At 50.0% G+C, this 27,972-nt stretch overlaps 1 protein-coding gene across 2 annotated transcripts; it reads left to right on the top strand.

Annotated features, from left to right (window-relative positions):
* Window position 1: 1 nt before the first annotated feature.
* SMG5 (SMG5 nonsense mediated mRNA decay factor) lies at window positions 2–27,909 on the top strand. 2 transcript variants are annotated; one of them, XM_053966890.1, is made up of 22 exons: window positions 2–102; window positions 5,977–6,075; window positions 6,655–6,778; window positions 7,400–7,556; window positions 7,925–8,014; window positions 9,292–9,381; window positions 10,351–10,429; window positions 10,999–11,124; window positions 11,576–11,644; window positions 13,374–13,582; window positions 13,694–13,831; window positions 14,870–15,571; window positions 18,484–18,653; window positions 18,900–18,975; window positions 19,749–19,924; window positions 20,294–20,452; window positions 20,674–20,733; window positions 21,547–21,706; window positions 22,077–22,167; window positions 22,756–22,830; window positions 23,112–23,250; window positions 23,632–27,909. In XM_053966890.1, exons 1-22 carry the CDS (start codon window positions 26–28, stop codon window positions 23,713–23,715), a joined length of 3,150 nt encoding a protein of 1,049 aa, XP_053822865.1. In that variant the 5' UTR covers window positions 2–25; the 3' UTR covers window positions 23,716–27,909. The 2 variants fall into 2 exon arrangements, with proteins under 2 accessions (XP_053822865.1, XP_053822866.1); XM_053966891.1 differs by lacking the exons at window positions 22,077–22,167; window positions 22,756–22,830; window positions 23,112–23,250; window positions 23,632–27,909 and having other exon boundaries at window positions 20,657–20,733; window positions 21,547–21,635.
* Window positions 27,910–27,972: the final 63 nt, after the last annotated feature.

The following is a 27,972-nucleotide window of genomic DNA, read 5'->3' on the forward strand; positions in this document are numbered from 1 at the left end:
CCGGGCCGGGCCCGCCGCGGGCGCCATGAGCCAGGGCGGCGGGGCCGCCGGCGAGAGCGGCGAGCCGGAGGCCAAGGTGCTGCACACCAAGCGGCTGTACCGGTGAGCAGAGGGGATGGAGTGGCCGAGAAGGGGAGGGGGCTGGGGGACACCGGAGGGAGCCGGTGTCGGGAAGGGGCCGGGGCGGCTCCAGGTGAGGCTGGGGGGAGAGCCGGCGTGGAGGGGATCGGGGGGTTACTCAGGGGGACGGGGAAGGAGCTGGGGACGGAGGGTAGCAGGGGGTGCCCGAGGGGAGCAGAGGGAGAATGGGGCTGGGCAGCGTCCGGCGGGGACTGGGGGTGACGGGAGGGAAGGGGATTGGGGCGGGGGAGGTTGGGCGAGCCTGGGGAGGACCAGGGTGAAGGAGGTGGCGGGATATAGGGGAGATGGAAGGAAAGGAGATGGGGGAGTTTTCAGGGAAGGATTCGGGGGGAAGGAGATGGTGGAATCGAGGTAACAGCAGGGACTAACGGGACGGGGGAGGCCTCCTGAATCCAGAGGAATCCAGGGGAGACTGCGAGAACGAGGGCGAAGGGATATTCAGAGAAGATGGGGAAAGGAGATGATGGAATTTAGGGAAGATTGAAGTGAACTTGTGGGAAAACCCAGGGAAAGGATGCAGTGCAAAGGGAGAGGAGAAGGAGGAGGTTTAGGGAAGACCAGGGAAAGGGAATGTGGGGAAAGAGAGTTGTATGAGATCCAGAGGGGATAAGCAACACATGGAGGGGTTCCACTGGGGAAAAGGAGTCTGGTGGCTCCAGGGCAGATGAGTCAGGCCAAGGGACTGTGGGGGGGAAGGAGCTGTGGGAGATCCAGGCAAGATGGGAGAATGGAGAGATGGGGGAAGGAGATAGGTGGGAGAGCAGGAAGGGGGTCAGGGCTAAGGGGAGCCAGGATGATGAGTAAGGACATGGGAGGTGGAAAAAGGGATTCTGTGGGATTCAGGGAGAATGATGGGGGCTGAGTGGAAAGGAGTTGTTGGGACACAGTGGGATAAGGGGGAGATGTGGGGTCATCCAGGGAGAGAGGGGTTGGAGAGGGTGTCCCTGGCTTTGGCAGTACACAGGGATTACATGAGAAGTGCTGGAGAAGAGGGTGTGATGAGCAGGAGTGTGAGCTGGGGCGCTTTGCTATCGTGTGGAGGGCAGGACAGCTCCAGCTGCAGATCTTTCCAGTTAGGCACTCCCTGGGACTCTGGTCCCACATTTCTACACCATGCATTGGAAATGGCATCGGAGAACAGGACTGGGGCACTCCTGCTGGCCTTGGTGAGCTCAGGCCCCCTCTGCTCTGCTCCTGACCTGCCTTGTGAGGGCAGCCCAGAAATTGTTCCCTTCTGGCTCAGGTTCCCTGTCAGTACAACAGATCCACAGGAGTTCCAGCAGCAACTCTGGGTCTCAAAGATGAGCAAAGTGATGGAGACAAGAGATGAATTTTACATGAGAGTCCATTTCTTTTTGTCTTGGTGACATTGGCTGTGTCCTTGCACCTCATTGCCCACCTCTACAGCAGGGCAGGGTTTTGCCTCCTGCTGGGGCACTGGCAGGATGTGTGCCCAGGAATCCCCACCAGTAACTGCAGGTTTGGGTGGTGGTTATCTCTCTGTTTCCACAGTGTGCTCAGTGCAAGCACGTTCCTGCACTTTGGAGGTTCAGTGGGTTGCTTTTCTTGCCGCGAGGTCAGAAGTGGGACCTGGTGTGATGGAGGTATGGGCTGCACAGTCCTGCCCAGAGCACCCCGGGCTGTGGAGCCCTGCAGTCATCTCCACCACATCAGCTGGAGGCTGAGCTGGAGCAGCAGAGTGCCTGCCCAAGGAGTGTAGGACAGGGCTGGAGAGGATGTGCAGGATGTGTGTGCTTCTGCCTTTGTTGAAACCATCCTTGTCGTGGTTGAAGACCCGTTCTGCTTTGTTTTCCTGGTGCTGCTCAGCTCATCTGTCAAGTGGAACCTCACGTTCTGCTGCAGCCAGCGAGAGAACGGCCTGTGGCCAGATGAGGAATTGTCATCCCTGCAAGGGAGGGGTTGTTTTCTGTTTGAATTTTTGTAGCAGAATAAGGCGTGTGGTCGCTCTAGAGAGTTTTTACAGCAGGAAAAGAACCACCCTCCTCCTGCAGGGACAGCTCTTCTTTAGCGGGGAGGAAGCACTGTGATTTTAGCGCAGGATTTATAGTACCTGCAGTGGCCACAAATTTCCATCTCTGTAGCTGACAGTTCTCTGAGCAGGTTCCCACCTTAACAGTCTCCTGTCAGTTCTCCTCTGTTTCAGCCCGAAGTGGGAGTTTCCTGCCCTCCAAGCAGCCTGTTGTGTGGTGACTGTGGTCTGAGAGCTCATGACTGTCACACTAAGTGGCGCCTTTGAGTCACAGATGCGTGAATGCCACAGTCCCAGCTCTAAACTGCCATCCCATGGGATCAGCGTGTTGTCAGCTTGTGGGAGCTCAGCTCAGGTCTCCAAGGTCCTTGGCAGCATGTTGGCTGGCAGAGTGTCCTTTCAGAGATGAGGGTGCCCATTGCTGCTCATAGGGTACCCTTTGATCTTTTCCAAGTCTTCCTAGATTGATAGTTCCCAGGTTTCACCTTGAAATGTGGTAACTGCATTATCACAGGTGAGCTTTTACAATGCTTGTTGTAGCGTGAGGTGACCAGGTTTATTTTACAGGTTTCTGGGTAACCATTAGCTCGTGGACTCAGTGTTGCTGTTCTTGTGTGGAGCCTGTTCCAGACAGTGTGCTGACACATGCCAGAGCAGAGCTAAATGACTTGCAGGTCTTTTCTCTTAATAATGTCTTACTCCTCAGATACTGTGGCTCTTAGTGATGTCCTAAATAAAGAAACAGAGGGGACAAATAATTCTCCCTGCTCTGTCCCAGACCGTTAATTGCACGGAGGAAGAGGGACAGATCAGTGTCTGTATGGCTCAAGAAGACTTGGCATTGGCCTGTTTCCACCCTGCTTGGCACCATGTGCTGTATTTCTTTCTTTTAATAGACTGGCATCTGATGTGCCTCTTTTGTGGCTCTGATATGCTGTCTGAAAGCAATGTTTAAACACAGCAGGTAGAAAAATGGGTCCTGGGACAGGATTTGTGCTCTTAACTGCTAGGGAAAGTTCAACCCGTGGCCTTGGGCCAGTGAGGGCACAGATGCTAAAGTGCATTTCCAGCAGTGCATGGCCCATAGCAGCTGTGTTGGTGTTTCCCAGCATTTCTGGTGTGAGGGCTGGCTCCTGTCCCTTTTGTCCTCACTGAGTCCTCTTTCCTCAGCACCACAGATGTGGGATCCTGGCTGGGAATCGCCAGCTGTCAGATTCTGCTTTACTCCTGCCTCCTTCTCTTCCAGCAGCACCACAGGGCCTGTGTGGATGTGGACAAGGCAGTGTTTCAGCTGGGGCCTCCCTTAGGGCTGATGAACCACATCCCAGTGGTTCAGCCTTGCTGCTCTCCGGTCATGAACTCTGTTTCTTTACAAACACTCAAAGAACAGCAGAAATACCAAGTGTGTGTGTGTGCCCATCCATGGGCTGTTGTAGAAAATTAGGTTGTATGGCAGATGTCCTCCGGGCCACCTTGAGGGGAAGGTGATGTCCTTCTGTCCCCAGAAGGAAAACTTTTCTGTACTTCTCATTTGGCAGGCCACTGGGATAATTTTCCACACTGGCTGCCATGGACACGTGCATTTGTTTCAGACGCACACAGCTGAGATTTGTTGCTCACAGAATGTTATTTTACAGCCACTTTACTGCCTACATCAGGAATCAACGATTGTAGTTTTCCTCTAGTTCTCTCTGGGAATCAAATGAACCAGCAGTTCCTCTTTCCTCTGGTCACCCTTTGCAGAGGAAACCAGTCAGCTCCTGGTGTGCTGGAAGGGACTTTGAGAGCCACAACTAGGACAGCAGTCCCAGGCTGCAGTAAGGAGAGGTGCATTGCCTGTGCTGTGTGGGATTCTGTTGTGGGGAAGCTAAACTGGGGGGCTTTTCGGATTTTCCCAACCCCAATATGAGCTTGCCTGGATGCTGCACGCTCAGTGCCTGTTACCTGTAAACCAAAATGTATTTTACTTGCTTCTTTCCTTGCTATGAAGGTACGAAGCTGTCAGAGTTTGCAAACACCTTTCAGGCCATATGAGAAAGAGGGCAGTGAGCAGGAGGGGCTGGATGTCAAGGACGTAACAGGATTTTTTGTGTGATTCTTACTATCTCCTTGGTTTTCTTCATGATTATTCAGTAAGAAGCTGGTTCAAGTCCATGGAGTTCCTCTTTCCCAAGGCATTGCATGAGATGCTTCTGTTCCCCGTGCTTCCCTTTTCCTGTCAGTTTCTGTGGTTACTGGAAACAAGTGAGATTTCTTTACCTTGAGCGAGAGGCTTTCTGTCCCAGGAGATGGGACATTTTCTCTGTGAGCTCTGGAGTGTCCTGGGGCTTTTTTCAGGGAGGTTCCTTTGGGTGTAGCGAGTTTGTGAAGAGAGATTTGCCTTGCTGGGAAGGTGCTGGCGTAGGAAACTGTCGGTTACTTTGCAGTAACATCTTTAGTTTTCAAGGAAGTGGCGGTGGTTTCAGCCTCCCAGAACATGAGCCTGCAGGCTTTGGTTTGGGGGTGCCCTGTCCAGCATCAGTGCAGGAGCAGGCTGTCACTGCGTGGTGCTGTGAATGTGATGGGGGAGTTCCCAACCTGCAGGTGATGGGGATTTCGGGAGGGGGAGCAGACTGGCTGCAGCACCTCTCTGCTCTGTTTGGCAGGAATTTGCTCTGCTCCTGCTTTCTTTTGTGTCCACAGCACATTGCGATTGTCTTCAGCTCCTTGCTCCGACAGCTCTTGGTGGGACAGGAATTGGAGCAAACGAGGAGTGATGAGGTGGGGTAGATACGAAGCTGAGGGGGAGAACAAGGACCACTGGGGTTTGGTAGCTGATGGCTTGGGAGGTGTACTGCTTACAGAAGAGCTGGGGAAAGTTAACTTCAGGAGGAGTGGGTTTGGTGACCTCAGATACAGGCAGAGCAAAGGCAGAGGCTGGAGGTGACCTCTTGTGCAGGAAGGGTTGACAGTTATTGTGCTGTATCGAGCTGTTCCTGAGCTATTGATGAGGTTCACCACTAATGGTGCTGAAAGTCCCTGGATTTGTTTTACTTCAGCATTCGGAATTGTGGTGTGATTTGTTCACATCTACAAACTTCTGAGTGCTTGAGATTTACACACAGTGTGGGATTCTTCCTCCAGGAGGAGGGTCTTGGGCAATGATTCACCAGAGTACTTTCTTGCATGGCTCAGAGGTTTGGAGGTTGCTCACTCTGTCTTTTGGCTGCCTTTTGGGGGAGAAAACCTTGGAAGAAATTTCCTCTTTTAGGCTGGGTTTGAATATCTGTTACCTGTCACTGAGGAAACTTTAGGGGTTCAACCAGTGAATCCTTAACAAAGATGGGGAAGTTTTGGCAAATGAGAGACTTATGTTGCCTTCTTTCACAGGCAGATTGGAAAGAAAACAGGAATTGGTGGAGGTTTGATTCTTACACCACTAAAACTTAACCCATCAAAACAGTAGTTTTTAGAATTCAATCCATTTTTTTAATCACAGAGTTGAAGACATTTAAATTAATCTGAGTGTAGATATAGCAGGTTTAATTGCTGAGGTTGCCAACGTGTCCAGAGACATTTCTGATTTTGCAACTGTAGAAATAATTGACATATTTTATCAGACAGGCAGCAGTAAGTGGTGATTAAACCACTGTTCTGCAGCAAAATGCCTATAAATGTGTGTAACTCTGCTTTTTTCTGCTCTCCATAACTTTCTGGAGTGCAAAAAGGAGATCAGTGACTGTGGTGTGGTACAGGGCAGTGTGCTGACAGTGGAACTAAATAGGCCAGTGTGGTTCTTTGCAGACACCTCTGATCTGCAGTGATCCCTTCTCTCCTGAAACTCTTGGCTCTGTGTTCTCATGCAGGGCAGTGGTCGAGGCCGTGCACCGGCTGGATCTCATCCTTGGCAATAAGGCAGCTTATCAGGATGTGTTCAAGCCAGAGAACATCAGCTTGAGGAACAAGTAAGTTGGGCAGCATGCTTGTGTTTTGTGTTTGCCTGAGGAAAATCTGTGTGAAGCAACATGTGGAGCTATTGAATCTGCAGTTTTAATGTTTATTTGGTTTGTAGTGTACCTGTTAACCTGGGATCCTTCCAGGTTTTGGAAGCAGAAACTGGATTTCAGACCTGATTCAGACCTGATTCAGAGATTTGAGCAGTGCAGTCCATGGCTTTCCTGGATGTCATTGATAGAAATAAATTGTCTTTGTGTTGGCCAATTGTTTCCTAGTAATAAAAACTGTGGGGCAGAAATTTCTTACATGTGTGTAAAGTCTTTTATCAGGTGTAGGGGTTGCTTCCCCTGATTAGCAAGTGGTAGAGCAAGGAGGATTATTCTTACTACCGATGGCCAGCTGAGCCCAGAGGGCACTGGTTAAAGTATGTGGTTTTTCGTGGTGCTCTGGTGTGGCAGTGACCCAGGCTGTACCATCACCAGATGGCCTGGCTCAACCATTGTAATGGATTCAGCACTCTTCTGTGCTTCTGTAGTGGCAGCTGAGGCTGCAGGAGCTCACTGAGAATGCTCTGCTCTCTGTCCCAGGCTGCGGGAGCTGTGCGTGAAGCTGATGTTCCTGCATCCAGTGGATTATGGAAGAAAAGCAGAAGAACTGCTCTGGAGAAAGGTTTACTATGAAGTTATCCAGCTCATTAAAACAAATAAAAAGGCAGGTATCTATGGCTGTGGCACGAGAAGATCTCTAGCTGTGCAGTGGATGAGGCAAAGTTTAAAGCTTCATTTGCTTGGAGAAGGTGTGGTCTGAGCCCAGAGTGGGGAGCTGGGCACTCTCAAATTCCTATGGAGCTGCCCTGTGCCTTTGTCTGGCAGTGAGCAGTTAAGCACTAACATGCTGTTGAGAGACCTGCCATTGCAGAGGGCATTTCAACAGAATTTGCTTATTTTTTGTGTTCCCCTTTTCATAAGACAGATCTCTCCAGGCAGAGTGATTGTTTTAAGAGTCTTTATCAGTGCTGATTGTTTTTACAAGATTGATCACTGGAAGCTCCTCAGTGCTCTTTGATGCTCTCCTGGCTTTCCAGGGGTCTGGGTGCATTTAAGGTGCTCTAAACAGATACTTTGATTTTATTTATTTGTTTTTACAAGTATTTCTCCTTGATGTTTGACCCTTAGTAAATACTACTAGGGGGAACACTGTTGAGCAGGAGGAGGTACAGAGCTGTGCAAAACCAATCAGTGCTGAGCTACCTCTGTCTAGCTTCACACTCAGTAGAGCTAAGCCTAAACTGTGCCCCGGGCTGCATTAACGTGCTCCTTTTCCTTCTCCCAGCACATCCACAGCCGCAGCACCCTGGAGTGCGCGTACCGGACTCACCTGGTGGCTGGCATAGGGTTCTACCAGCACCTCCTGCTCTACATCCAGTCCCATTACCAGCTGGAGTTGCAGTGCTGCATCGACTGGACACACGTGACAGACCCTCTCATAGGTTTGTGCTCAGGGTGTTTGGTTCATGGGCAAGGCTGAATCCCCCACAGGTGACTTCCCCTTCACAGCATTCAAGATAATTTTTTTTTTTTCCCTGATTAGCAAGGTCTCTGTTTAGAACACAGCATTCAAGATAATTTTTTTTTTTCCCTGATTAGCAAGGTCTCTGTTTAGAACAGACTGTCCTGCTTTCTTTTCCGTGGCACTGTGGTTTTTATGAGATCCTTTCATATCCATCTTTTCTGGATAGGCAAAAGCCGGCAGTGAGGCATGACCATGGGGGATTTGATTTGGGTGTCTTGGGCAGAGGCATGGGTGGCTTGGGTGTCTTCCCAGCAATGCTCTGAGTGATTCTGTGTTTGCTTGTAGGCTGCAAGAAACCCGTGTCTGCCTCAGAGAAGGAGATGGAGTGGGCACAGATGGCCTGTCACCGATGTCTGGTTTATCTAGGAGATCTAGGTAAGGACAGCATTGCCTCTCAGGGCAGCCTTTAAAATGGCAAAAAGATGCTGCCTGTGTCCACCATGTGAGGCTGTCACTGGTTAGGCACCAGCCAAGGTTATTGCAGATTCAGTTTCCCTCTGACACCTTTGTCACAGACTGGGATAAGCTGAAATCCTCATGGCTGAACTGCTGCAAGTGCTTTGTATTTGGTCAGGTAGATGAGGAGTTTGCTGCTGCTAAGCAGCTGTAGCCATGGCTGTGAGAGTGGAAGCATTTGCTTTTATTTACTTTGTTCTGACAGTACGAGGGATCAAAGAGAGTTCAGTTCAGACTTCTTAGCTGTGACTTACAAAGCCACTTCCATCAGCACCAGTGGGACTGAAAATCAGATTTAGGCAATATTGCATCAGTCCAGAGTTTTGCCACTGCAAAGCCCCAGTGTCATTGTGCTTGGCTGCGTGGCATCCTTTTTATAGCAGGCATGATTGTCCCACAGTCACGACCTCCTGAAGTGTGTGGTAAGTGTGTCAGCTTCTTGATTGTGAACATGTGGGATTAAAGGCAGGGAGAAAACAGCTGTGTGGAAAGCAGCTCTTGGAAGTGTGGTGCAGGTACAATGTCTGACGCTGCAGCCTCCAAGCTGGTGAAAGCTGTTTGGCATTAGTGTTGCATATGAATCAGCCTAAGAATGACATTGCAAATAAATGTCTTGGGGGAGTAGTAGGAATGACTTACCTGAGTGGTGGGAGAGAAATGTGCTCACCTTTTCACAGTGCTGTCACCTAAGGTTTCCAAAATGCCTGCATTTGTCAAAAAAAAAAAAAAAAAAAAAAGACAGAGGAAATAAATGAATAAAGTTCAGTCTAGCCACAAGTATTTTATTCAGTCAGCTGCCTTGATTTCACAGCCTGCTGTACTAGAATATAGTCTGAGGTACAGGAAAATGGAACACAACTCTGAGTTACTTCAAGAATAGATGAATCAGCACTTAAGACATGGAGCAGAAGAACATTCTCCTTTTGTTCATGTGATGCTGCAAGTGTGGCAGGCTCTGCCCTTGGCTGGAAAGGGCAGGAGTTGTGGTGTGTGGTGTGAGCAGGTGAAAGAAAAGTGTTTCAGACAAGCCTGTCAAATCCTGTGTGTTGCAGTGTTTGCCAAGAGCAGTTCTTTGGTGGATTTGTTGGCTTGGCCAGTATTTCAAGTTTTGTGGTATTTTTAATAGGGAAACTGTGCTGCTCTGCAGCAGGTGCTGCCTTTGGGTTTGTGATGCATGGTGTGTGGTTTCCTTTCAGCTCGCTATCAGAATGAGCTGGCAGGTGTGGACACGGAGCTGCTGGCTGAGCGATTTTACTATCAAGCCCTTTCTGTTGCACCACAAGTTGGTGAGTGACTTACCATGAATTTACAGTTGTTAAAATCATGTTGCTGCAACATAAAAACAATGTAGTGCTACACTGGTTAGGTTTATATCCTGCAGCTGAGAGAGGACGGGTTTTATCCTCTGGTTAAAGTTGCTTCCTTTGAGAACTTCTTTTGCTGGGCTTTTAGATTTTTTTATTGGATTTTCTCTGTCTCTGCTGGGAGGTTTTCAGGTGATTTTTCTTTTGCTGGCAAACCAAACAGAGGAGTTAAAGCCAGGGTGCTCTTTGCCAGTGACCTCACCGTACTCACCTGAGAACCTGTGAGAAGCTCAGACTTCCCTGACTGTGGTGATGCTGTACCTCTGGGCTAAGCACAGATCCAGCTCTCCATTGCCAGGAGCAGAGCATTATCAGTCACCTTCCCCTTTTACCAATGAAAAAAAAAAAAAATCTCATGTGCTGCTTCCTCCTTCAGAAGTGCCTCCTTCTGGGAGCACATCATTGCTGGAGTAGAGGGCTTCATACCTTGAAGTGTGTGATTCCAGCCAAATGTTCTCTACATGCTGTCTTTGCAGAGTTCTCACTGAACTGTTTGAAAGGCTGTTCCCAAATAAAAGTGGCAAGAGTTTCTGCACCACAGGAGCTGCAATAGAGCTCTCAGATGCTGATAAGATGATGTCTCTGTCAGGGAATAGGGAGTCAAGGCCACACCACTCTTAATACAAAGGAAGAGGCGTTGTTTGCTCTTCTCTCTTACATAGATAACTGGCACAAGGTGGGGAGGATCTAAAAGCTCTGTAAAATGGAAAACAGACCCTGGATGGTGGAAGAATTGAGTAGTCCAGACCTTTGTACTACAGCTTTACTACTTTTTGTGTCTCCTGGCTTCCTTCCTGTGTGGAAATGTAGTGAAAGGGAAAGGATCTCCTTTCTAGCCAGAGCCATTGGAGAATTCCAAGTAAATTCCATTGCCCCTCTCCTTCCTGACAGGAATGCCCTTCAACCAACTGGGGACATTGGCAGGGAGCAAGTACTACAATGTGGAAGCAACCTACTGCTACTTACGCTGGTGAGTTCCTGCAGATCTGCATGTCCTGAGCAGGGAAGCCATGCACTGCTGCTGTGGGGTCAGATCGTCTCCTCTTTGCTTTGAGCTGTTTTTGGCAAATTAATTTTAGGAGAAGGGAAAGAGATGAGTTTGGTTTGCCCTTGAGTAGGACTGGTAGTAATGAGAGCGAGCCTCGGTCAAACCAAACCCTTGTTCTGGTCACTAATCACCTGTGCAGGGCTGCACCTGGAGGGCTTTGCCCAATCTCCTTGTGTGAGCTGGAGAGCCAGGCTGGAAGTGGGTTGGAGGTGCTGAGGGAGGCACCCTGTGGTGTGAGCAGAGTGGAATTCCTGGCTTGAAGGCACTGATTTGAGAGGATGTGTAAGCAGGGCGGGTGGAAGCTGTGAGGCAACTGAAGTGCAATTCGCAGCCACTGGTGGGAGTTTAGTGCCCAGCATGTTCAGACAGCAGCACTGGGTGCCTGTCCTCGTGCCTCGAAGCCTGAATAACTTGCTAGTGAGTTAAAACCCTGAAGTGTGAGCAGCCTTGTGGAGAAGTAACTTTGGCTGTGTCCTGTTTTGGTGCTTTAGCATCCAGTCTGAAGTGTCCTTCGAAGGTGCCTATGGGAACCTGAAGCGGCTGTATGACAAAGCAGCCAAGATGTATCATCAGCTGAAGAAATGTGAAACCAGGAAGCTGTCTCCAAGCAAGAAACGGTAAGAAGGGAAAGAAAAAGAGAGGTGCAGGCTGAGAGTTTGCAGTGCCACTAGTGTATCCTCTGGGTTGAGAGTAATATCTTTGTGGGAAGTGGAGCTGGTAGGTGGGCCATTTCAGCACGGTGACTGTTCCCAAATTTTGAGAGCCCCACTCTAGATCCCAATCTTGCTGTCTTAGGTCATAATTTCAGGAGAAAAGCTAAATGCTGCCCAGGTGTAGAGTTTGCATTGAGAGATTTTCTCACTCTTCCCTGGAGTTGGGGACTATTCACGTGGGTTGGGGCATATTGGTGAAAGTTGGCAGTGTATAAACTGTCTTCTTTCTCTTCAGTTTCATCAGAATGGACTTTTCAGTTGAGACCTGATTTACCTGTTAATAGAGCTCTGTCAGCCCAGCCCATATCTGTGATAGGGCACCTGCTTTACAGTGTTTTCTCCTCCATCTTTTTAGAGGAAAAGACATTAAGAGGCTACTGGTGAGCTTCATGTACCTGCAGAGTCTTTTGCAGCCAAAGAGCAGGTAAGGTTATGGTAGATTGTATCTTCTGTTGACAACTGACAGTAGCAGGCACTCAGACTTGGAAGGGATGGTTTCCTGTAAGATAACAGTGCCTGTGCTGAGGCTTTCTGCCAAAAGGCCCAAGACTTTGGACTATCCATGCATGGAGCATGAAGACTGTGTTTGCAGGGGAGGCTGAAATACCAAAGGGTTAAATACTTGGTGACTTGTCTAAATCAGGCCAGCCTGAGTGCGTGCTGAGCTCCTGGGCCTTGCAGCTGTCTCTGTGCTGTGCCTTTGGTGTTTGCTTACCCCATGCAGTCAGCAGATGCTTTTTCCTGGCAAGCCCTGTTCTCAGGCTGATGGGACAGCAAAGAGTTGCTGTCCCACACATGTGTGGGGCTGTTCACTGCATTTAGAAGTCTGTAACCAGACACCTTGTTCAACAAAACACCAAAACCTGGTTGTGTTGGAATAAATGGCAAGCTTTGTATAGCTGTGTGATTTTGGGCTTTTAGATTTTTTAATTGGATTTTCTCTGTCTGTGCTGGGAGGTTTTCAGGTGATTTTAAATAAATCTCTTACTGCTTGAAACAGAACAGGTGTTTTAAAGGGCTTAGATACAAGCTGCAGTTAAATTCATTGTGGAATAGTTTAGGTTGGAAGGGACCTTTTGGGGTCTGGTACTTCCCCAAAGTAGTGTTCACTGTGAAAGTAGATGCAGGTGTGAAGTTGGATGAGCTTGCTCAGTCTCATCACACTGAGTTTTGACTGGATCCAAGGACAGAAATCCCACACCTTTCTGGTCCCCTTTCCAGTGTTTGACCACCTTCACCATAGAATTTTTTTCTCCTTGCATCTAATCTCATTTTTCTTTTCTGTAGCGTGTACCCATAATTTCTCTTCTTTTTGCTGTGCACCACTAAGGAGAGTCTTATTCAGTCCTCTGTAATCACCTGTTTGGCATCTGGAAACAGAAGACACCCCGCATGCCTTCTGTCTTTCAGGCTGAACAAACTCGAGTCTCTTTGCCTCTTCTCATACATCATGTTCTCTGTTCCTCTGCTGGACTAAGCCCAGTATGGGATTGGCTTTCCAATACTGCCTTACACTGAGGTGGAACTACAAGGCTCCTCTGATATCCACTCAACATGTCTTTAGAACATAAGAAATTTGGGAATTACTTTAATTTCCCAAGCACTCTTTTCCCTGAAAAGGCTTTGCTGGAAATTTCACAAATATGTCTGTTTTGTAACTAGGAGGCTCCCACAGCCCATTGGATTGATCTCATGGCTTCCTTTGAAGGACTGAACAGCTGTGGAGGATTTTGGAATATTCTGGGCTGCAGGAGAGACATAGGAGGAGGAAAAACTGAGTCCCATGTGTGTGGCAGTGTAATACTTTTCACTGAGCAGTGCATCTAGAACTTTTGCTCCCTTCAGCATTTAAGTGCCTTGTGTATCTTAATGGCCACTGCTGAGCTCCCAGGGGAAAATTAATCTGGTTTTTGGTGACCCATCTCTAAGTATTGTTTGTCTTTAGTTAAGCAGCTTTAAAGAGGAAAACATAATCTGATTAATGTCACTTACTTCCCGTAGCTGTTGTTGCCTGCAGTATATTCCCTGGTGCTTCATCCTGCCTAGTGCTAAAGGACAGCCTAACTGCCAGTTTTGTTTCAGTTTCTGGGCAGACATGCCAGGAGCATAAGTCTTGAGTTAATAATTCTTAATAGTTTTTCACTCTTTTTAAGCTCTTTGGATTCTGAGCTGACATCTCTCTGCCAGTCTGTGCTGGAGGATTTCAACCTGTGCTTGTTCTACCTGCCCTCCCCTCCTAACCTGAGCTCAACCAGTGAAGATGAAGAAGAGTATGAGAGTGGCTACTCCTTCCTGCCTGATCTCCTGATCTTTCGCATGGTGATCATCTGCCTTATGAGCGTTCACAGCCTCAAGAGGGCAGGTAACCAGTGCTTTGTTTGGAAATTCCGTGGTGAGCACAGTTAGGCTGGAGATGCTGTCTGAACTGGTGTAGTGCTCACCTCCTCCACCTCACTGTGCTGTCTGCTTGCAGGTTCCAAGCAGTACAGTGCAGCCATTGCCTTCACGCTGGCTCTCTTCTCTCACCTGATAAATCACGTCAATATTCGCCTCCAGGCTGAGCTAGAAGAAGGGGAAAATCCTGTCCCAGCCTTTCAGAGTGATGGCACAGGTAAGAGAACAGAGATGGCAGCACCTGGGTCCCCCAGGTCGCCTGCCTACAGGGCTGTCCTTCCCCTTTCTCCCCTTTCTCCCCTGGGCATGGGTTTTGTAGTGCAGAAGTGTATTGATCTTTTACTTCTGGTCTGGAATCCCCAAAGATGGTTGATGTGCTGAGTTGTCTCCACTTGGGTGCTCTTTCTGAGTATCTGAATCACTGCAGGATGGACATGTTACTTTCTTTATAAGGAGATTCCTTTCTGTATCTCTTGGCAGCTCATTCATCATCTGTTTATCCCAATCTGAGATTTTATTCTCTGTCTCTGTTTGCTGTTGTTTACTGGCTGTTTTCCTCCTCCACTGAGGAGATGATCTCAGGTAAAACACCTGGGCTGAGGGAGGTAGAAGAGGACTGAGTGGGGTTGAAGGAGACAGGCCCTCTCAGCATACCTCAGTTCTGCTCAGGCAAGGTTAGCTCTTGAATTGCTGGGGGATTTTATTGTGCAGCAACTAAAACTGCTAAACCTTTCCCCTGCAAACAGTCCATTGGCAATACCTCAGTGAATGCAGGGTTGAGGGAGTTTCTGGTAAAAGCAGCAATGAACGACCCCTCCTCTGCAGATTTTGGAGCTGTCACAGTGATCCAGGGCTGCTAGAAAGGGTCCGTGCATGTTGGTCAGGAAAGGGATGGGGTCAGGTCGGTGTAGTTCCAGAGCACATGTCCCTGCCCTGCTCAGTGGGTCACTCAGCTCTGACTGTAGAAAGCTGGGGAGGAGAGTTAGAATTCAGCTGTGTTCTCTTCTGGTTTGGCAGCCTTGAGCAGTGAGGCTGCCTGGTAGCAGAGTAGCCCAGCTCGGGCAGTAGGAAACTCAGCTTCCCAGGTGCTTTTAGAAAGTGGATCTTTCTTCTGGGGCTGCTTATTCTGCAGTGGAAGACACTGATAGAAGTGATGGCTGAAGTTTGCAGCCCTGGTTCCCTGGACCCAGGGCTGGCCAGCAGCAGCCTGTGGAACACACTGTGACTTTAAGTTACATTCTCCCTGTAAATGCAGATGACCAGGAGCCACGGGAGCCTGTGAACTCAATTGAGAAGGAAGCTGAAGCTGAGTTGGCCAATCATCAGCCCAGCGAGGAACAGCGGAAGAACGACTGCAAGAAAAGCAAAAAGTACTCTCGTCTGTCCTGTCTGCGCCGCCGCCGCCACCCCCAGAAGGTGGATGAGAGCGACCTGAGTGAGGGCTTTGACTCTGACTCCAGCCAGAGCTCCATCAAAGGCAGTGATGGCTCAGAGAGTGCTTCAGAGAAGAGTGATGAGGAAGCAGAAGCTGCTTTTGATGTGGAGACAGACTCCGACATGAACAGCCAAGAATCTCGGTCTGACTTGGAGGACATGGAGGATGAACCGGGTGAGGAAGGAAGCAGCCAAGGCAAAAGTGGGCCCAAAGAGGCCCTAAAAAACTGTGTGGATAGCAGTGGGCTGGGGGACTCCAAGAGCCCAAGCATCTCTAAAACTGAAGCTGTGGATCCAGCAGTCAATGGGCCAGCTTCCCTGAGCACTAATGATGCAAGCATAGCCAGTAATCTCCAGGCCATGTCCACCCAGCTGTTCCAGACCAAACGCTGCTTTCGCTTGGCTCCCACGTTCAGCAACATCCTCCTGAAACCCAACAGTGAACCACCTGCCTTGAAGGGTGGGATAGAGAGCAAGCCATGTGTCAATGGAGATCTGGAGAAGCCCAGCTTGGCAGAGCAAGGTAAGGGCCTTGTTATTGCAATTAAGTGTAGAAAACTGCAAACTATAGCAGTCTGTTTGCTAAATTCACCATTTCCCATGGTGCAAGCTCTCCTTTGATTGGATTTGGAGGAGCAGGTTGCCCAAGTAGTGGGTAAGCCTTGGGTTGGACATTTCCTGATGAAGGAGCTTTACTTTTACTGCCCAGCATGCAGAAATATGTGCACTGAGCAAAGGAAACACCTGTGGCCAACCAGGGTTAACAGAACAACTGCTGTTCTGCAGACTAAATGCTGAGCAGCTGTGAAAATCACAGGCTCACAGTTTGTTTGGAAGGAGCTTTAAAGCCCATGTAATTTCATGCACTCTTGCACTAGGTTGCTCCAAACTACGTCCAACCTGACCTTAAACACTTAGGGGATGGGGCAGCCACAGTTTCTCTTGGCAACTTGTGCCAGGGCTTCACCACCCTCACAGGGAGCAATTTCTCCCTGATACCACATCTAAATTTACCTTCCTTCAGTTTAAAGCCATTCCCCCTTGTTCCATCCAGGACCTTATCAAAGTCCCTCACCAGCTCTCCTGGAGCCCCTTTAGGCAGTGGAAGGAGCTCTGAGGTCTCCCTGGAGCCTTTACTTCTCTAAGCTGAACACCTCCAGCTCTCCCAGCCTGTCTCCAGAGCAGAGGGGCTCCAGAACCCTCAAATCATCTCCGTGGCCTCCCCTGGACTCACTCCAGCAGCTCCTTGTCCTCCCTGTGCTGGGGCCCCAGAGCTGGAGGCAGCTCTGCAGGAAGGCTCTCAGCAGAGCAGAGGGGCAGAATTTCCCCTTCACACGCTGCCCACGCTGTTGGGGATGAGCCCAGGACAGTGTTGGCTTGCTGGGCCCCCGGTGCACGTTGCCCAGGCATGCTGAGCTTGTTGTCACCCCATCCCCCAGATCCTTCTCAGGGCTGCTCTCCATCCATTCTCTCCCAGCCTGTGTTTGTGCTTGGGGTTGCCCCAATACAGGTGCAACATTTCTCCTTGCCTTTGCTGTTCCTTCTGGGGTTGGCACAGACCCAGCTTTTCAGCCTGTCCAGGTTCCTCTGGTGCCATCCCTTCCCTCCAATGTGTGACCCCAGCACACAACTCAGTGTTGTCAGCAAGCTGGCTGAGGGTGCACTTGATCTCACTGCCCGTGACGCCAGCAAAGATGTTGAAAAGTGCTGGTCCCAACCTCTGAGGATGCCCCTTGTCACTGATCTCCACCTGGACATTGAGCTCTTGGCTGTAGCTCTTTAACCATGACTATCCAGCCAAGTTGTCATCCACTAAGTGGTCTATCCATCAAATCCGTGTCTGTCCAGTTAAGAAACAGGGATGTTGTGCAGGACAGTGTCAAGTGCTCTGCACAAACCCAGGTGGATGAGGTCAGTTGCTCTTCCCTCATCCTCCACTGCTGTAAACCCATCGTAGAAGGCCAATGAATTTTTCAGGCATGATTTGCTATAGTGAAGCCATTTTGACTCCAGAGGATGATTTCAGCAGGTATTAAAAGTTGCATCTTCCCTTTTCCCTTTGTGAAATACCTAATCAGACACTTACTATTGCTTCTGGTGACAGGGCAGATGAGGGACAGGAAGTTTTCCATGAGATGACAGATTATCAGCCCAATGCTCATGTAGAAGTTTGTGTGGATGATGTGACCCGGGTGCATGTGAGAGGTGTTGAGGGCCTCTCTGTGACCCCCCAGATGTGCCTCACTGACTGTTGCATGCTGAACTCCTGGGAGATGCACAGCAGGTGGAGCTGCCATGTCTCCATTACCACCTAACTTACACAACTGAGTGATATTCTGGGCAAAAACAGCTGGAAAGGGAGATCTATAAACTACAGGGAATTGTTTGTGTTTCACATAAAACTACTTGGGCCTGTTCAGTCTTGTTTTTCATTCCTCCCAGCTTCCCTGGAGCAAGGAAACATTCTACATCCTTCTGCCAAATCCAGCTGGCCTACAGCACTGGCAAAATTCAGGCTTTGCTTGGGCCAGCATCTGAAGGCCCAGTATTAGATCATGTTAGTGTTGACTGGCTCGTGGCACTGCTCCATGGCCACATGAAAGAGATGGGAGTTAAAGGAAGAAACAAATGGGCTTTGGTCTGTTTAACCCTTTCCCTCAGTGGTTATCTCGCTGTTGCAGCTCCAGGGATGTGTGGCCACAATACCTTTACAGGTGTAGAAAATGAGAGATGGAATGAGTTCACTGTGTACTTCTTAGCTTTGGGCTTTCCTCCTGTGTGCTGTATCCAAACTGCTTTTTCATGGTGTAACACTGTCAGTGGTGGGTTCTGAATAAATCACCTCCTTTCATGTGATTCCAAGCTGTGGGAATGCCCATAGCTGTGCTGATAGGAAGCAATGGTAGCACTTGAAATGAGGGTCTGTAAAACCCACCCTGACCTCAGGTCACTTGTGTCACACGTGATTCCACTGGCAATGGCTTTGAGATCCTCAGCTCTGGAGAGTTAGAAGAGTGCAAAGAATATGTTCAATATTTAAAATTCTCTGACTCACAGGACTGCCCTGCCATTTCCTGCTCTTGCCTGGCTCGAAGCTGGGAGCATGTTGGCCTCAGTTCCCTGCAGGAACTGCTCTGGTCCTTGTGCTGGCATGTGCTGCCCCACTCTGTCAGCATGGAGGCTGCTGCAGAGGTTAGGCATTGGTCAAACCTTCACAGGGAGGTTTTAACCCTCTTATCTCAAGGAGGAAGGAAATGCAGGGGTGATGCACTCTAGTGACAGCACAGGGGACAGGGACTGCCTTTGTGAGGCTGTGTGGAGGCACCAAGTATTTCAGCTCAACTATTACCAGCCTAGTTCTGCTCTGACACCAGCAGGGCTTGGCATCTCAGGGAGTTTAACAGCTGCCATCTTGTGCTTGCCTTTGTTTTCCAGATGATGTGTCTGACTCAGAAGAAAGCATTTCAAGTAACAAATCCTGCAGAAATGAGCGATCCCTTCAGGAGAAGTTGGAGATTGTGACCAATGAAGGGCTGCTGCTTACTGTCAAGGTGTTCCTGGACTGGCTGAGGACAAACACAGACCTCATCATTATGTGTGCTCAGGTGGGGATGGTGTCAGGGCTCTCTACAAGGTTGTGTCAGCTTCCCTGGGCTGGTTGCAGCCATAGCCCCAGTCCTGAGCAGAGAGTGATGTTATGTCCCCCACCAGCTGAATTAAGCTAATCTGAGCCTAAGAAGGATGGTGAAGTTCTTCTGAGGGTTGTGAGATGCTGGAAGGCCTAAGCTGCCTAGTTGTTGTATACATCTGTCATGACATTTTCTCTGGCCTTTTGTGTTCTGTTCCTGCAGAGCTCTCAGAGCCTGTGGAACAGGCTATCTGTGCTCCTGAACCTTCTGCCTTCTGCTGCAGACCTGCAGGAATCAGGTACTGGAGAAAGAAGTGGAAATGTCATGTTTCACCAAGCCTAGTCATCAGTAATTCCAAAGGGTGTGTGAGAGCCCAGGGAGGGAGATTTCCTAGTAGCAGTTTTTATAAGCACGATAGGAAGTAAAACATGCATGTGTTGTTCTTTTGTTTAAACACCATTCCAGTTAAATACTGTCCCACAGTCTTTAGAATCATGTAATCATAGAACATCCTGAGTTGGAAGAGACCCCTCACCTTGCTCCAGGATTGAGTTCAACTCCTGGTCCTGACAGGACAACCCCAAAAATCATACCCAAAAATGCTGTATTAATGCATTAATGTGGCTGGCAGCATACTGAAACACTGGCACCAACATGTGAGAATCCATGTGTGGCCAACAGGAGTGAAATTCACTGCCAATAGCAGGAGTAAGGCTGTGATTTTGCCATGGTAATTCTGGAAAATAGTTTTGGAGCTCTGTGCCTCTTCAGGGCTGAGCCTGAAGTTCCCAATGGTTTATGAGAAGGGGAGTTTAAACAGGGTTGCTCATTAGTTGGAATAGGTGGGAAAGCTGTCCCTCCAAACAGGGGATTTCCCAGAGTCCCCTGACAGATTGTTTGGGAGTGTTGCTCTTTATATTATGAGTGTTCTTGTGGTTCCTCCTTAAGCTGGTGCTCACAGGACATGTTTCATTAACACCTCTGCCTGTGACCATTACAGACCATGTGCCTTAAAGCAGTTCTCCTCTTAGCCCCCTCCTCAGTTTTGCTCTCCTTGTCCCTCCTCTCCAGGGCTGGCCCTGTGTGATGAAGTCAAAGACATCCTGAGTGATGCTGAGCTCCCAGACCTGAAGGCCAACCTGCTGCTCCCTGAAGATGTGGCCCTGCGCAATCTCCCCCCTCTGAAAAATGCACACAAGAGGTTTAACTTCGAGCAGGATCGGCCCATTTTCTCAGCAGTTGAGGAGGTGAGTTGGGGTAAATGCTGAAGAAAATCAGACCTGGATTGTTGTGTTATGTGGTTCCTTTTCCTAGCACTGAAGGCCTGAGCAGAGGTTTCTGGAGCAGGTGGGGCAGGGTGCTGTTGATGTTTCCTAAGATTTTTTTGGGTTGAGGAAGCCCCAGACTGCTGGCACCCCTGAACCTTCTGGCCAGCTGTAGCCTTTCCCACAGCCCCCTCCTGCAGTCTCTAACTTGAGAAGAGATCAGAAACATCCATCAGAATTGGGCATTTAATATCAGTTCCTGCCTTTTCCAAAAGTGTGAGCTGCACGTGGGCGCTGCCTCAGGCCACGCCATGGCTGTGGTGGCTGGTGACTGCTGCTGCTTCCTTGCAGTCTGTCGTGCGGATCTGCTGCATTCGGAGCTTCGGCCACTTCATTACCCACTTGCAAGGCAGCATCCTGCAGTTCAACTCAGAGCTTGGGATCTTCATCAGCATAGCACAGTCAGAGCAAGACAACTTGTTGCACCAGGCCCAGGCTCAGTTTCACATGGTGAGTTCGTAGAGGTTAATGAAGTCTCTGTATTCTCTGTTTCCTGTAGCTTACTATTAGGTTGTAACTATAATCACAGATCTCTGGGAGGAGATGAAAGTTCTGCTCCTTAAAGCTATTCCAGTGTCCCCTTTTCACTCTGGAGGTGTTTCTGGAAGTGTATGCTATGTCAGCTGGTGTGTTTCCTGCTAACTGATATGGAAGTTTGGTTTTGCAACTAGGCTGCAGAGGAAGCTCGTCGGAACAGGCTCATGAGAGACATGGCTCAGCTTCGGCTGCAGGTAGGAGACACCAGTTCCAGCCTGAAAACCAGCAGGGTAGTGGCTGGAATGTCAGAACCTGGGAAGGGAAGGGGGAACTCTGCTCCTGTCCCACACAGAGGCAGTAAGTCCATTCTGCAGAGATAGAACTGTAGAGTATCTCAGGTTGGAAGGGATCCCGTAAGGATCACGGAGTCCAAGTCCCTGCTCCTCACAGGGCTACTTTAAACTGAATGCCCAAGAGTGTTGTTCAGGCACTCCTTTGAGCTCTGGCAGGCTTGGTGCAACAGCCACTTCCCTGGGGAGCTTCTTCCCCTTCTGAGGGAAGAACCTTTTCCTGATGTTCAGCCTGAACTTGCCCTGATGCAGCAATGAAGCTAGAAATGAAATGTACCATTTCCTCATGTCCCATTGCTAGTCACTGGAGAGAGGAAATCAGCACCTCCTGCTTGCTGACCCCCTCGAGGAAGGTGTAGGCTGTGATGGGGCAATCACCCTCAGCCTTCTCTGCCCCAAGCTGAGCAAACTGACTGACCTCAGCCACTTGAGGCCTTTCACCATCCTGGTCATCCTACTCTGGACACTGTCTGATATTTCAATGCCCCTCTTACATCAAGGTGCCCCAAAATTTTCACAGTACTCGAGGTGGGGCTGCACTGGGCAGTGCAGAGTGATATCCTCCTCTCTTGCTGACTGTCTGCTGCATCCAGCCCTCTGTTTTGTATGCTTGGAGGTTGGAAGGACCTGGTGGAGCTTTGCAGGGCAAGTCTTGCCCTGTTTGATGTCTGTTTCAGCATAAATGTGAAGCGAGTGTCTTTGCATGTGTGTTTTCAGCTGGAGGTGTCTCAGCTGGAGGGAAGTCTCCAGCAGCCCAAGGCACAGTCAGCCATGTCTCCTTACCTTGTTCCGGACACCCAGGCCCTCTGCCAGCACCTGGCTCTTGTCAAGCAGCTGGCCACTAGTGGGAGGTTCATAATCATCATCCCTCGAACAGGTATGGGCACTCCACAGCAGGTAACTGGCAGTGGCTGCCTGCCCCTGTCCCTTCTGTCAGGGGCCTGGGTGGTGGCTTTCCCTCCTCCTGCTCTTATCCTTCACTTCATCTGGAACAGTTGCAACACCCTTTTGATGTGTTGCTTTTGGGGCCTGTTCTGTGTGTGGCCCGTGCTTGGGATTTTGACAGAGTGTGTCAGAAGAGCTGAGAGGAGAGAGGTCCTGTTCCCTTCGTGCCTCTCCTGTGGCAGCTGTGCATTGGACAGTGTTCTGTGGAATGGGGAGTACTTGACGCCTCTGGATTAGTTTGCAGAAGTAAAACTGTAAACAAGATGTTTTTGGTTTTTTGTTTGTTTGTTTTTTTCTGTTAGTTATCGATGGCCTAGACTTCCTGAAAAAGGAGAACGCCGGCGCTAGGGACAGCATTCGGTATCTGGAGGCAGAATTTAAAAAGGGAAACAGGTGAGAGCAGGAGAGGGGTGGGATTTTCCCTTGTTTTTGGAATGGGTGGGCTTTGGGTGGGAGCAGGCTGTGGATCTCTTGGAGCAGAATGAGGAGTGGGCCAAGGAAAAGCCAGATTTCAGGAAGGGGAAGGCAGCGAAGGAGCCTGCCTTCAGCAGCTGGTTCTCCAGATGTGCTGGTAGTTGCTGCTCAGCTGTGAAGTGCAGCTGCTTCTGAGCAATGGTGGAGTTGCATCTCTGTTGCTGTATAAACTGGAGCAGTGACCTTTTCCACTGCACTGAGATTGCTGGAAGAGCTGGGTTGTGCCCAGGTGCTCTGCAGAAACACAGCTGAAAGGACAAACTCCATCTCTGGGGACAATGTCAGGGCTGGTGGGCTTGAGACCATGTCTGAGAGCACCATGTGGGAATGGTGGTGAGGCAGGGAGGGTGATCGAAGGGATTCACAGAGGATTCCTTGCATGGACCTTTGGGTGTTAGATTTGGGTTGGTGGAAGCCCTGCAGCACCCAGAGGAGCTGCTGTGGAGCACTGACTTCAGCCTGTGTGATGGTCTCCATATGAGCTCAGAGACTCTGCTTTCTCCTTAGGTACATCCGTTGCCAGAAGGATGTTGGGAAGAGCTTTGAGAGGCATAAATTGAAGAGACAAGATTTAGATGCCTGGTAAGATTTCAGCATCTGAAGGTGTCTGGTTCACAGCAGACAGGTGGTTTGGGGAGAGGTGCTAGCACTGGGGACCCATTGCAGAGCTTGTTCTATGTGAGCAATGATTAAATTCCTTGGAGATAAGGACACCTGTGCATTTTACACAAAGCACTCTGTGCTCGGAAAGGTCTCAGAAAAGTCCTTAATGGGAACAGGAAAGCAGCCCAGCTTCCCATTTATTGTCCTGAGCAGATGTGGTCTTCCTGCTGACCTTCCCCTCTGTTTCTCTTTTCTGTCAGGAATCTCTATAAAATACTGGACAGCTGCAAACAACTGACAGTGTCCCAGGGCAGCGGAGAGGACGACACCACGGGAATGGTCACCATCATCACGGGCTTCCAGCTGGAGGACCCGAGCTCCTTCTCAGTGCCCATGCAGGTCAGTAGCCCTTGTCTGGCTGAGCTGAGCCATTCTGCTTCCTAGCAAGGATATAACATGATCAACTGGCAAGAGATTTTTTTTAAATGTTTTTTTTTGCTTTGGCTAATAACTGGCCTGGTTTCCCCAAAGTTACTTTATTTGTTGAGATTCCTTATTCCCTCAAGGCTTCTTGATTTTGTGATACACAGTATTCTGGGGCAGGTGAGAGAATTTAATTTCATGTCTGTGCAGGCCTCTTGTACCAGAGCAATGAGAATTGGGAGGATTTGGCCTTCCAGCTGTGCCAGGCTGCTGGAGAGTCCCCAGGCTGAGAATGGCAGCTGTCTTGACAGGGCAAGTTAAAAATTAACCACCTGTTTTGTCTGTGTTTGCTTGCAGTCTGCCATCCAGGCAGCCGCCAACGCCAGCATAGAGATAAAAAATGTTCTGGAGTTCTACAAGCAGTGGAAAGAGATGGGCTGATGGTCAGAAAGGCATCGGGTTGGTGAACCTTTCTCTCCCCCTCTCGCAAACGTGCAGCGTCTGAACGAAGGAAACAACAATCTGGGCGACACTTAAGACACGAAGAAGCAGCAGCAGCAGCAACAGCAACAAAAATACCTACCCAAACGAATTAAAAAAAAAAAAAAAAAAAATTCAAAGTGGGCACGCACACTTGACACCCTCCACCTGCATCCTGACCAGACGGCTGTACAGCTCTGATGGCGCCAACTGCTCTGAGAGAGGCCCCTCGGTATGGCCGGGGCAGAGCTCTGCCCTTCTCCCAGTCGGCAGAGATGGGCGAGAGACAGGCAGTCCTTCATCCCCCTCCTTCCTCCCAAAGCTTGCTTGGCCAGCAGAAGCAGGCTGGTGGTTCAAAGCATGGACTTCACTTCAGCAAAACCAAACCAGTGCAGCAGAAACGGAACCCTCCGGCTTGGGAAAGAAGATCCAAAGAGTGTTTTGCTCTTTTTTGGCAATCTGGGGACAGGAAAGCAGATAGTATTTCTCCCCCCCGGCCCCCCTCCCCTTTTGAATTAATTATTTTTCAAGGGTTTTTTTCCTTTTAATTTTTAGTTTTTATATATATATATAAATAATACTAAAAAAAAAAAAAAGGAGTTCCTTTGGGGTTTTGGATACTCTTCTAACATCAGAAAGAAAAGGAAACACTCTATTTAAAAGGAGGGGAAAGCTCTTAATATAATTTTTTTTTTTTTGTCTTAGAACAAGCATATTTATTTCCTTTCCCAGGCCCCCATGGAGCGGGCTCAGTGCAAAGGGATGTTGGCCTGTGAGGAGGGAGCAGCCCCGTGTTGCACTCCACTCTCCCTGGGAGCTGCACGCTCCATGAGCAACACGAGCTCCACCACGCTGCTCCAGGGAGGCCACAGGACTCTGCCTCCATCCCCAGTTTTCCCACTATGCATTATACCTTGGAGAAAAGGAGGAATCTGGCAGAACTGCTGAATGAGAGAGAAGAGCCGGGTGGGATTTCTACGCCATTAAGGCTCAAATGCTTGGCTTGAGCACTGCAACACTGGGATGGAGCAGATGTCTCCAAAGGACCCAAAGCCTCTTTTTCATCTTTCCTTTTTTTCCTGGTTTTTCCCCACTGAATCTTTCAATAGGGTGTGGAGGAGGAAGGAGAATCTCAAAGCCATTATCTTCTGCTGGTTGTTCAGTGCACCACTGCTGCAATGCTGTGCTAGAGATGGCGACAGAGCTGGAGCGTTTGTGTCCCTGAGCTGGCAGAGGCTGTCCAGGAGCACCGAGCTCACAGACTGTTCTGTGCTTTTGGCATCCCAAAACAGGAGGGCTGATGCTAACCTGGACGGGTGCTGGAAGAGCTGGTTGCCCAGGTGAGCTGGGAGGGATCCTGCAGACCTCCATCCTGGCAGCATCTCATGCAACCTGTGTCTGACACGCTGTCACTCGGCCGGTGCTCGCATATGAAGCTGCAGGTTGCTCGCAGGGCAGCAGGAGAGGGGCTGGGCAGTCTCTTCATGCTCCCTCTTTTGCCTCTGAGTGCCCACGGAACAGATGTCTCCATCCACATGAACCAGCAGCTATGCAAGTACAAACCACTGGAGTCTTCTATCTGTGTTCTCACATGGGCCAGCCAGAAACTGCTACAGCCAGAGAGCATAACATGAGAAGCTGAGTCACATACTCCACTCTGTGCAGGCTCTGAGCATGGTGTGTTGTACTGCAGGGGCAGGATGTTCTTTGTTTTCAGGTAAAAACTAAAAATACCAGCACAAGTACCAGAGGATTCATTTCTATTCCAGTTCCAGCTCCTTTACAGCACAGCAGAGGGAAATGCCAACCTCCATGGTACAGCTGGTCCATCCCTGGAGGCTGACAGGCTGGCTGTGAGGGACAGGGGTTTTTCCCTGCAGGATCATCCCTTTTACAGCTTCTCCTGAAACTCACAGTACTTTGCTTGGCTAAGCCAAGAGAAGGTCACATGCAGGACAGCAGGTCAGAGACTCTGGCACACCTTGGGGATTCTTGGAGATCTGAGATGGGTTGTGAAACTCCCAGTCACTCTTTCCTCCAGTGGTTTTATTTGAAGTCATTTGTTTGTGTAGCTCATTATTTCTGTTTGATGGGGTGGGAAAAGAGAAGGGAATCTCCTCGTGGGACTGTTCTTGAGGTGAAACCCTCCTTTTCTGGTGGGGGGCACAGAGAGTTGATGTGCTCTGCTTTTTCCTGCTGCTGAAGAAACCCCCCCTGATCCTGGCTGCAGAGCAAGCAGAGGAGTCTGGAGGTCAGTGGGGCTGAGCTCGGTGTGTTTGCCCTGAGAGCCTCAGCGTCACCCTTGTGGCTGCACTTGGGGTTGCTGAAGAGAAGCATTGCTGGGCTGTGGTCAAAGCAGTGAGGAGCTGGGGGCAGTCTTCAGCTTCACCCCGGGTTGAGCATTCCCTAGGTCCTGGCTGGATCTTGAGGGGGGAGAAGAGCAGCGCAGGTAAAGCAGCAGCCCACAGGGAGTTCCTGTCTCGCTGGTGGCAAGTGTTTCAGTTGATGGCAAGTGTTTTCAGTTCTTGCAGCTCCCACAGCTGTGTGGGGTGGCAGCTGGGAGCCAAGTGCTGCACAGCTGGGCAGGCTGAGGAGGAGCTGTGTTCTGAGTCACCGAAGCCTTGTGTGGGCACAGGATCCAGTTTAAGAGCAAAAGTAAATGAATTCATTTTCTGTAACCAGGGGCAGTGGAGCTGCTGTGAGCCCATGTGGGGCCACATGGCGACAGCAGGGGCTGCTCACAGCTATCCCTTAGTCACTGCTCTGGTCCCCTGAGGGGTTGGTTTAATATTCCAAAATTTTGCATATGTGAGAAAGAAGCCCTCACCATGCAATGGGGAATCCTGACTGCCCCCATGGCACCTTCCACTCCAGGCTGGATGGGGAGGGATTGTGACCTTTAAAAAGGACACCTGAAGGGTCCCTATGCTGCCCTCTTCCTGTCCAGAGCACTGTGCTTGAGGACCTGGTGAATGGTTTTTGGATTTGCATCCCCAGTCAGAGATACCCAGAGCTGAAAAACTGGGAGGCTCCACAGTGTGGGAGCAGCGTGGCTGCAGGGCAGCCTTGGGGACATGGCATGTAGTGTCCTCTGAGGGGGCTCAGCATAACATCCCCTGGACTGGGGGAAAGGAAGTCACTTCTCTGCCCCCATCCCAGCACTCAGGATGAGCTGCAGTTTCCTCCTTGAACAGCTCTGCTCTGTCCAAGGGCCACTGCATTTCTCCCCTGGCATGGTGGTTTGCTGATATGAAATGGGTCTTGGGGTGGAAGCAAAGGGAAGGCTCTGTGCAGCCTGTGGCTGCTGTGGTGCTGCAGTGGGGGCTCCCTGACAGCCCCCCACCCTGTGCATCCTGCTCCAAGCCAGAACTGTGAGCTGCCTCATCCAGGAGAGCATCAGGCAGGATGGAGCCTGCAGGCTCTGGCTGTGGCTCTTCCTGCAGTGCTGCTCCTGCACCAACTCCAGGCTTGCCCCGGAGCAGCTGTGAGCCAGTCCAGTTGTGCCTGCTGTGCTGGGAAGGAGAGCAAACAAGCAAAACCATCTTGTGGGCTGAAAACAAGAGTTTTCATGTGTTCTGGTGTGTTTCTTGGGTTTGGTTTTTCTCTTCGTTACCACCCTGTTGAGTGGTTCGGGGTTTTTGGGGTGACCCCATGCTGGGAGGACACAGGTCTGTGGTGGCTGAGGCTGGCTGGGCTGTCCCCAAACCATGGTGGACACAGTCACTGGTGCTTGCTGGGCTTCTGCTCCATGGTTTCATGGGCTGTTCCAAGCAGCTCCTCTGCTCCCATCCTTGCTTGGCTTGAGGCCACCCGCAACGCCTTGGATTTTGTCTCGCATCTTCAATTTCGGGCTCTTTTCCTTCTTGGTGTGCAGCAGCACTGGCCAGGCTGGCCAGCACTGGCCAGGGTGGGGATGAGGTGGGCTGGCACAGGGGCTGTGTTGCTGGCCTTGCCACTCACAGTGAGGGGACTGTAGGTTGGAGGCGAGGGACAATCACCTCTCCTCAGCCCTCGTGTGGCACACGGGCTTGCAGAGCCAGGGAGGATCGAGGGGACATGGGGCCCAGCTGGGTGAGGAGGGGCTGGGGCTCCCAGCATATGTCTGACCATGGTCTGAGCACAGCAACTGGCTTAATAAAATACCAGATGTTTGTACTTTGTGTCCTGTGGTCGTTCCCAGCCCATCCCACCTTTCCTGCACAGCCCGGGGGCTGAGTG

This window comes from Vidua chalybeata, chromosome 29, assembly GCF_026979565.1.
Source record: "Vidua chalybeata isolate OUT-0048 chromosome 29, bVidCha1 merged haplotype, whole genome shotgun sequence".
Classification (NCBI taxonomy): domain Eukaryota; kingdom Metazoa; phylum Chordata; class Aves; order Passeriformes; family Viduidae; genus Vidua; species Vidua chalybeata.

Bases quoted from the DNA above. Each gene is read 5' to 3' on its own strand.
- SMG5 (XM_053966890.1), top strand. From the start codon at position 26: ATGAGCCAGGGCGGCGGGGCCGCCGGCGAGAGCGGCGAGCCGGAGGCC. The intron at 8,015-9,291 runs GTAAGGACAGCA...GTTTCCTTTCAG, and splicing joins GGTTTATCTAGGAGATCTAG to CTCGCTATCAGAATGAGCTG. The intron at 9,382-10,350 runs GTGAGTGACTTA...CCTTCCTGACAG, and splicing joins TTCTGTTGCACCACAAGTTG to GAATGCCCTTCAACCAACTG.